This window comes from Salvia miltiorrhiza, chromosome 8 (assembly GCF_028751815.1).
Source record: "Salvia miltiorrhiza cultivar Shanhuang (shh) chromosome 8, IMPLAD_Smil_shh, whole genome shotgun sequence".
Taxonomy (NCBI): Eukaryota; Viridiplantae; Streptophyta; class Magnoliopsida; order Lamiales; family Lamiaceae; genus Salvia; species Salvia miltiorrhiza.
This window is the reverse complement of record NC_080394.1, coordinates 30,879,950-30,889,237: the sequence shown is the minus strand read 5'-3', so window position 1 is coordinate 30,889,237 and position 9,288 is coordinate 30,879,950. Positions and strand designations below refer to the sequence as shown.

Here is a 9,288-nt window from a genome sequence, read left to right as displayed (position 1 = left end):
CTCCACAGGGAGATAATAAATTCAAACCCAAACATGGCAAAGCGAAGAAACTTCCTTGTAGGGATTAAATCCTTTAGTCCACTCACGCATACGGAAAGTTCCCTGCGACAAATTCCAGATGGTCCGAGCTCGAGCCATTTTTTTGTCCTCCATATTCTGAAATTTGAGCACATAGAAACCCTTACACATAGGGATTAGTTTCCACTCTGAAGAAATTTTCCAAAAACCTTGAAGTTCTTGTTTCAAATCCAAAGTCGAGCGCGGCATGTCTCCTTTTTTGAGAAGCAATCTTCCAATCAAAGCGAACTTGTATTCCTCAACACGAGTTTTGCAGAAATCCGAAGGCAAAGACAACACATACCCGTGTCCAGAATCATAAGCACGAAGAGCGGTGAATCGATGAGCGGGAACCTCCGGCTGCTTAGCAAGAACAGGAGCCGTAATCGTGGCATAAGAGCGTCTATTCCCATCTGTTAACTGTCGATTGCCTTCGCCAGCCTTAACATCAAGCACAGCCAGATCATTCCCTTTGTCGATAGCAACAGCAACAGCCGACCCATGCAGGCCTTGCCTCCTAGGGCTCGAACATGCAGCATTAGGGCTTGAAGCCTTTTCCCGCAAGGGGAGAGAAGGGAACCCAGTCGTCGATAAAACCGCAGCAGAGGTCGAACTAGAAGCAACGATATTCTGTGGTGTAGTTAAGGGAATACCAGTAGGGTTTTTGTCTTGCGAAAGAGGAGAAACCACAACAGCAGACGTCTGAAAGTTATTGTAGATTGGAGGAAGGTTGAGAGCTGATCGATCTGAGATGCCCGTCATCGCCAAAGCGGAAACCGGCGCCGAGAACAAAGGCGACAGAACTAGGGTTTGAGAGAAACCCCTTAGCTGAGATTACTTACTTACCTATTACCCAAAGATAATAAATTAGCATCCAATTATCCAATGGTTATTAAAAATTGTTTTATCTATTAGGTAATCTATATAATATATAGAAGATGAGTTTTCTCCCTTTACTTTTTATCTCTCTTCTCCCATCAATTTTTAACTATTTTTTTTCTCTTTTTTTTATAATTTTAATTCTTTTCTAAACATGATCAAATTTAATTTATAAAAAAATATTCAATGTGCATTTTAAACTTAAATTCGTCAGATCTTCTGTTACTAAATTTTTAATATGGTATAAAAATTATCAAAAATGAATTTCAAACGAATAGGTTACTAAATTTTTTAAATATTTTATTTTCTTTTTCTTTGTTAAAATTTTTCAACTTTTTATTTATGTTTGTGAATAAAAATATTTATTTATTATTATTATGTGAAATACTCTATAATGATAATGTGTAATATTAATTTTCATTATCAAATAATTTAAAATAATTTAATAACTATAATTATCATTACACTTTATACATAATTGAAAATTACGTTTTTAAAATCAAAATTTTATTGAGTAATTAGTATTTTATTTTTAAATCATATTTTGCATTTATATATTATATTTTATTTCTGTTTAATATTTATATATTTTTATTTCAACATATCATTTAATTTCGATTTCGTCGTGCATCGCACGGATGGCTGTACTAGTAACTTCAAAGGCTGAGTTTTGGCTCCAATTTGTGGAGCTCAAATTCGAAATTTGAATCAGCTAATTGTTGATCCTCTATAGAGGATACTTAGTTCCTAATTTTTCCATCTTCATTGTAACACCCCGATAATTTAGATTTATTTTATAAGTTTAATTAATAGTATTTTTCTTGTATAGCTTATTATTATTATTATTATTATTATTATTATTATTATTATTATTATTATTATTATTATTATTAATGATTCCTATTAGAATTAGAACTCCTTTTATCATCTTTATTCATTATCTTAGTAGGAGATATACATAGAAAATATTTTTTTTATATTTATCAAAAGCTCTTTAGAAACTAGTATAAATATGGGATCTATTTTCAAACCCTGAAAGAGACGGACACACTAATTAATTAGGGTTTTAGAGAGCAGAGAGGGCCAGAAACGTGTGGAGTCAGATTTTCGCAGGAAATCAAGTTCTGGCAGTTTCGGGAGAACGGCCATAACTTCCTCCACAGAACTCCGATTCAAGCGAAACAGGCGGCCACGGAAAGATCTCTCGAAGACGAAGAAGTCGTATTTCTGAGTAAAATACGATTTGAGGACGTTTGAGGCTTCAAACGAAGGCTTGAAGTTGACTGGTCTATTCAGCTGCGATTTTGACGAATTCTTCTGGTGCGGCGCTATTAAGACCTTCATTCCGGATTTGATTTATTTAGCTTCGACTTTAAGGTGGGGGATTTTACACTTATTCGTATAGTTATATATGTTTTTATTATCACGCTTGATTACTTGTTTACGTGCATCTTATGACTATGATGTTATGTGCGATCATGGGACCTAAGCCATTGATCTATGTTGTTATGTGTGATCATGGGACCTAAGCCATTGATCTATGTTATGTGTGATCATGGGACCTAAGCCATGATCTATGTTATGTGCGATCATGGGACCTAAGCCATTGATCTATGTTATGTGCGATCATGTGACCTAAGCCATTGATCTATGTTGTTATGTGTGATCATGGGACCTAAGCCATTGATCTATGTTGTTATGTGTGATCATGGGACCTAAGCCATTGATCTATGTTGATAAGTTGATCATGGGACCTAAGCCATTGATCTATGTATGTGTTTGGTCATGGGACTTAAGCCATCGACTCAAACTATGGTTATGTTTGTCAAGGGGCTCCGGTCTCTTGGCGTATGTTTGCAAGTATGATAACGTGATTTGATTATATATGTGACCTATATGGATATTTGTTATGTTCCTCACTGAGTATATTTTTAATATGCTCACCCCTTATCTTCTCAGTTTTGCAGTTCTGGAGTCGAGGTGGCCATGAAAGTCGAGAATGACTAGAGATTTAGTATTTCCATAGAAATTTAAGTTGAAACATGTTACTTTTTAGTTTATCATTTTATTTCATGTTACTACTTTAGTTTTGACAAGTTGATTTTAAATTGGTTTAAACTTTTATAATTCAAGAAATTTTATTTTTATCTATTAGTTTTCAAAGATTTTATATTGAAAAGTTTATGAAAATTGGGGTGTTACATTCATATTGTTATACTCCATTTTACAACTGTAATTCTCTTTTATATCTTTAAAACTTTTTTATTTCTTTGATAAAATCTTCAATAGTTTTTGAATGGTAGTATTCTTCTAAATTCTTACTGAAAACTTTAGTTTGTTTAAAAAAAATATATTTATTTGAAATAAAAATGTATTTTGAAAAGTGAACACACAATCTGTTCTGCAAATCTACTTTGATAAGTGCTTCCTTATTCATTTATTACAGTAAGTCGAAAAAGAAAAATCAAACTTCGAATACACCCTAATAGGCTGCCACCTTACTGCACTTTTGGCGTCGATTGAAGGAGATGAGGCGAGCCGGTGAGGACTGGGGGCGACTATCGTTGGACGACAGAAAGCTTGGGAAATAGTGAAAACAACAAATAGACGGTGATTACGTGTGGCCTAGATGAAGTCATTGAGCCTTGAGGGAGTTGACAGTGCGAGTTGTGTTCCGATAGCAGGGTATGCAGTCTGGGTTGAGTTTATTATTCGTGACTTTAAAGGAAAAGTTATTTTGGCTGGGTGTCAAACCATCAGCTTCACCGCTACAGTTCTTATGGGTGAACTCCACGCTATTATGCTTTTCTGTGGGACATTGCTTAGAGAATGATTTTGGCCCGGTTGTGGTGTACACTGATTCATTGTTAGCTACTCATGTTCTCTCGGATCGGAGTCAAAGAGCGGAGTCGTTGTGCGATGATTTGGGGGAGGTTTTTTTATCGCTCTCGTCAGCATGGGGTGGTGGATTTTCTTCATATGCGCTGTGAAGGCGAACCGTGCAGCCTATGAGCTTGCCCGACACTCTTTTTCTTTTTCTGATGTTATGATCTGGAAGATCGATTTTCCGAATTGGCTTCTAGATATTGCTTTTTTTCCGATTTTACGTTATAAGATGGCACCCTTTTAGTTAAAAAAATACTACAAATTATTTATATTTGAGAAGTAAAATTTTAGATTCGAGTTCATATTAGCTACTCTACTATTAGACCAACACACGTGCACCAAATATATTTATTTAACTAATATCCAAGATATTGTTCACTTGAATGCAGATTTCTCCTCACAATGAAAGGGAAAAATTATAAAATAGGCAAATGTAGCCAAGTTTTGTCTCAAATGAAACATAAGAACAACAATGTATATTAATAGTACCTTTTGATAGGGGCCATAAGCCCTATATTACTTATTTAACTCACCTAATATTATGTTTGATGCAATATTTCAATTACAAGAGAAGCCCGCAATTGTGAGAAGGCCCGCAACAAATAACAACAAATCTACTGTTTCACTAAGAAATTTAATATCTCCTCCCCCTGGTATTATTTATCTAGATATTATTTATCTAAGTTTTATTTATCACCCTTTATCTCATTTTTATATCAAACACACCCTAAAAGTTTTCGAATATTATAAAAATAATTACTTTAATGGGCAATTGAAAAAATAAAAAAATGACCTTTTACCCCCTTTGCACCCTGACTTCCATTTTCCTAAACCTGAAAACATCTGCAAAATTCCCATCAAAATCCAATCCAATCCAATCTAGGTTTAATTCTGCCTCAAATTCTACTCGACTTCTCCTCACATGACTGTCATGGCGCCTCCCGCCCCAAATGAGGTTTGCAAATCCGCCCGCCTTCTGTATTCACTAGTGCTTAGAAAAAACCTTTAAGTTTTTTTCGGTGTGAATTCGCAGGGAGAATACGCACGCGTGCGCGTTTTGTGTGTGTTTTTTGCTCTGTTTCTGTGAGAGAACGAGCTTCAGTGATATTCAATTGGTCTCTGTTTAGGTCTAGTTATAAAGAAAAGAGAGAAGCATAGTTTTCCTTTTAAACGGAACCCTAAACCGCCCGTGAGTAGAACGCCGGCGTCCTCCGCCGTTGATCTCCGCTTTCTGCCGTTGTGGCGATAGCAACCGCCATAGTTGGACCAATTAACCAGCTCCCTCCAATTTCACGGCGTCTGACGACCCTCTCTACTCCAAATAGCCACCAGCGTGTTCTTCGCCGGTGTTGTGCATTTATACTCGTGCAAGTTGGCCCGCCGGTGAACACCTGATTTCACTCAATTTGTCGCTTCTTACAGGAATACGAAAGGAGGACAAGGTAAGCTTTTGCCATTTTAGGGTTTCACATATTTCTTCGATTTGAAATTTTATCAATGGATCTCTGGGAAGTATCTATAATTTCTGCCCATAATGCGATTGTTTTCATGCTTGTCGCCGAATAATTTATCGTAATATTTTTTTGGATTCAAGAATTTTAAGATATAGCTGTTCCCCCTATTTTTTACAGCGTTCATCCCGATTGAGGCGTAAGCCAGTCTCTAGAGAGCTTAGAGATAGACTGCCACCATTTTCATATTGACCGGATCCATGGAAGAACCTAAAAGCAAGTCTAGGAGGGAGGGCTCTGAAAATGAGGAAGTGAAAGTAAGTCACCATAGAGAGGATCGAAAGCGTGAAAAAGAGAGGAATGGTGAGAGGCACAAGGACAGGGACAGGGACAGGGACAGGGACAGGGACCGCGATAGTCGCCACGAGAGAGAAAAGAGTGTTGATGACAAGCACAGGGACAGAGAAAAACACAAGTCGAAGCGTCGTGACAAGGAACAAGAACAGGAGAGAGCCAGGAACCATGATGATGAGAGGCCTAGAGACAAGGCTAAAGGCAGAGAAAAGGACAAGGATGATAGAGAGGTAGATAGAGATCGGGAAGACAGGGAAAAAGAGAAGGAAAGGGGAAGGGATAGAGATAGAGGGCGGGATAAAGAAAGAGAGAGGGAGAAGGAAAGAGAGAGGGAGCGGGAGAGGCATGTGGAGCGAGAAAGGGAAAGGGAGAGGGAGAGAAGGGAAAGAGCTAGGGACAGAGAGAGAGAAAGGAAGGAGAGAGAGAGGAAACATGAAAAGGAAAAACGTCGAGACAGGGATAGGTCACACAGTAGTGATGAGGATGTTAAAGACCATGAGAGAAAAAAGCGCAAGAAAGAGGAGGATCATCAAACCAGGGATTCAGAACAAAATAGTAAGGCCAACCGGCATAGGGATGGCAGCGAAGACAATAGTTCACGGAAGAAGGGAGACGGAGATTCAGAAGATAAGAAAGAAAAGAGTTGGGGAGGAGATTTAGCTGAAGAGCAACAGCGATTGGACGATGAGATGGAAAAAAGGAGAAGGAGAGTTCAGGAGTGGCAAGAGCTGAGAAGGAAGAAAGAGGAATCCGAGATAGAAAAACTTGGGGTGCCTGTTACTCATGAACCTGAATCTGGCAAAACTTGGACACTGGAAGGGGAATCTGATGATGAAGAAGCTGGTCCTCAGGAAAGAGAAACAATGGATGTGGATGAGGATGAGGATGGAACTGTGAAGCCCGTTGGAGAGGATGGAAATGGCATGTCTATAGACTCTGTGAATGAGGCAGCTCCTACCACGCAAAGTGTTGGAGATAATGCTGTTGATGATGAAGAAATTGACCCCTTAGATGCGTTTATGAATTCTATGGTTTTACCTGAAGTTGAGAAACTAAACAATGTTGTGCCTCCGACTTCAAATGACTCTGGTCCTGAATTAGTTGAAAGAAATGGTAAAATAAACTCAGAGAACACTAAAAGGGGGAAGAGCAAATCTATGGGAAGAATTATTCCTGGAGATAACTCTGATTCGGACTATGGAGAAATTGAAAATGAGGAAGATCCTTTGGAGGAGGAAGATGATGAAGAATTCATGAAACGGGTGAAGAAGACCAAGGTGGAGAAGCTTTCAATAGTTGACCATTCAAAAATTGATTATCCTTCCTTCCGCAAGAATTTCTACACTGAAGTGAAGGAAATTTCCAGGATGACATCTGAGGAAGTGGCTGCGCATAGGAAACAACTGGAATTGAAGATACATGGAAAGGATGTACCTAAACCAGTCAAAACCTGGCACCAAACAGGGTTGGCCACGAAAATTTTGGATACTATTAAGAAGCTTAATTATGAGAAGCCAATGCCGATTCAAGCGCAAGCCTTGCCCGTAATTATGAGTGGTCGGGACTGCATTGGTATTGCAAAAACAGGATCTGGCAAAACCTTAGCATTTGTCCTGCCCATGTTGCGACACATTAAGGATCAGCCTCCTTTGATGTCAGGTGATGGGCCCATTGGGCTTATTATGGCTCCCACAAGAGAGCTTGTTCAGCAAATCCATAGTGATATAAAGAAGTTTACAAAGGTTTTGGGTCTCAGCTGTGTGCCTGTATATGGAGGTTCTGGGGTTGCTCAGCAGATCAGTGAATTGAAGCGAGGGACTGAGATTGTTGTTTGCACCCCAGGTAGAATGATTGATATATTATGTACTAGTGGTGGTAAAATTACAAATCTGCGTCGTGTTACTTACTTGGTCATGGATGAAGCTGATCGGATGTTTGATATGGGTTTTGAACCTCAAATCACGAGAATCGTCCAAAATACAAGACCTGATCGCCAAACTGTGCTATTTTCTGCGACTTTCCCTCGCCAAGTTGAGATTTTGGCACGTAAAGTATTGAATAAACCTGTTGAACTTCAGGTAGGTGGTAGGAGTGTTGTGAACAAGGACATTACCCAACTAGTTGAGGTAAGACCTGAAAGTGATAGGTTCCTTAGACTCTTAGAACTACTTGGAGAATGGTATGAGAAGGGAAAGATACTGATTTTTGTCCATACACAAGAGAAGTGTGATGCACTGTTTAAGGATTTGCTTAAATCTGGATATCCGTGTGTATCACTTCACGGTGGAAAGGATCAAACAGACCGTGAATCCACATTAGCTGATTTTAAGAGTAATGTCTGCAATATATTGATTGCTACAAGTATTGCTGCTAGAGGTTTAGATGTCAAAGATCTTGAACTAGTCGTTAATTTTGATGTCCCTAACCATTATGAGGACTACGTCCATCGCGTTGGTAGAACTGGCCGAGCTGGTAAAAAGGGATGTGCTATCACATTCATCTCAGAGGAGGATGCAAGATACGGACCAGATCTCGTTAAAGCCTTAGAATTATCGGAACAGAGTGTTCCAGAAGACCTCAAGGCCTTAGCTGATGGCTTCATGGCCAAGGTGAATCAAGGGCTTGAGCAAGCCCACGGGACTGGTTACGGTGGCAGTGGTTTCAAATTTAATGAAGAGGAGGACGAAGTCAGGAGAGCCGCGAAGAAAGCTCAGGCGAAGGAGTATGGGTTTGAGGAGGATAAATCAGATTCAGAAGATGAAGACGAAGGAATTAGAAAAGCAGGTGGTGACATTTCTCACCAAGCAGCACTTGCTCAAGCTTTGGCTTCTGCTACCAAAGCAAGTGCGGCTGCTGCTTCAGTGACGGCACCCATGACATCCGGGCAGCTCATTCAAAATGGTGGCGGGGTGGCATCAGCGGTAGTCCCTGGAGGTGGAATGCAAACAGGTGGCAACGACGCAGCAGCCAAGGCAGCGGCTCTGGCAGCGCTGATGAATTTGCAGCATAACTTGGCAAAGATTCAGGCTGATGCTATGCCTGAACACTATGAAGCAGAATTGGAAATAAATGATTTCCCTCAAAATGCTCGTTGGAAGGTGACACACAAGGAAACGCTGGGTCCGATATCGGAATGGACAGGAGCAGCCATCACGACTCGAGGTCAGTACTACCCACCGGGGAAGATTGCAGGACCGGGAGAGAGGAAGCTTTACTTGTTCATTGAGGGCCCGACGGAGCAATCAGTCAAGAGGGCCAAGGCGGATCTCAAGCGGGTCTTGGAGGAGATTACAAATCAAGCTTCATCGCTACCAGGTTCAGCGCAACCTGGCCGATACTCTGTTGTCTAGGACCCTACATTTTTGCTACCTTCATTTCAACTCTCCCTTTTTACTCTAAATATTGTTTCGTTTCTCCATATTTTGCAAACAATCTTGGATTACATTACATGTAAGATTTTGTTGCGCTATTGCTCTAGAGTGCCATCTCTGTTGTTGTATAGTTCCCTCATACCTTTTGGCCCCTTCATCTTCATTTATTGTTTATGCTATAAATTATAATGCCCGTTGTTTGACCATGACTTAAGCTTAGCCCAAAGCTTTCATCTTGTATTGTGGGAAGTGTAATTTTAGTGCACAGACTTACTCGTCAAGCAGAAATA

The 9,288-nt window shown here is 39.6% G+C and overlaps 1 protein-coding gene across 2 annotated transcripts; it reads left to right on the top strand.

Annotated features, from left to right (window-relative positions):
- The first annotated feature begins 4,576 nt into the window (after positions 1-4,576).
- LOC130997624 (DEAD-box ATP-dependent RNA helicase 42-like) lies at positions 4,577-9,137 on the top strand. 2 transcript variants are annotated; one of them, XM_057923009.1, is made up of 3 exons: positions 4,577-4,777; positions 4,856-5,264; positions 5,454-9,137. In XM_057923009.1, exon 3 carries the CDS (start codon positions 5,534-5,536, stop codon positions 8,975-8,977), a length of 3,444 nt encoding a protein of 1,147 aa, XP_057778992.1. In that variant the 5' UTR covers positions 4,577-4,777; positions 4,856-5,264; positions 5,454-5,533; the 3' UTR covers positions 8,978-9,137. The 2 variants fall into 2 exon arrangements, with proteins under 2 accessions (XP_057778992.1, XP_057778993.1); XM_057923010.1 differs by having other exon boundaries at positions 4,618-4,777; positions 4,950-5,264.
- Positions 9,138-9,288: the final 151 nt, after the last annotated feature.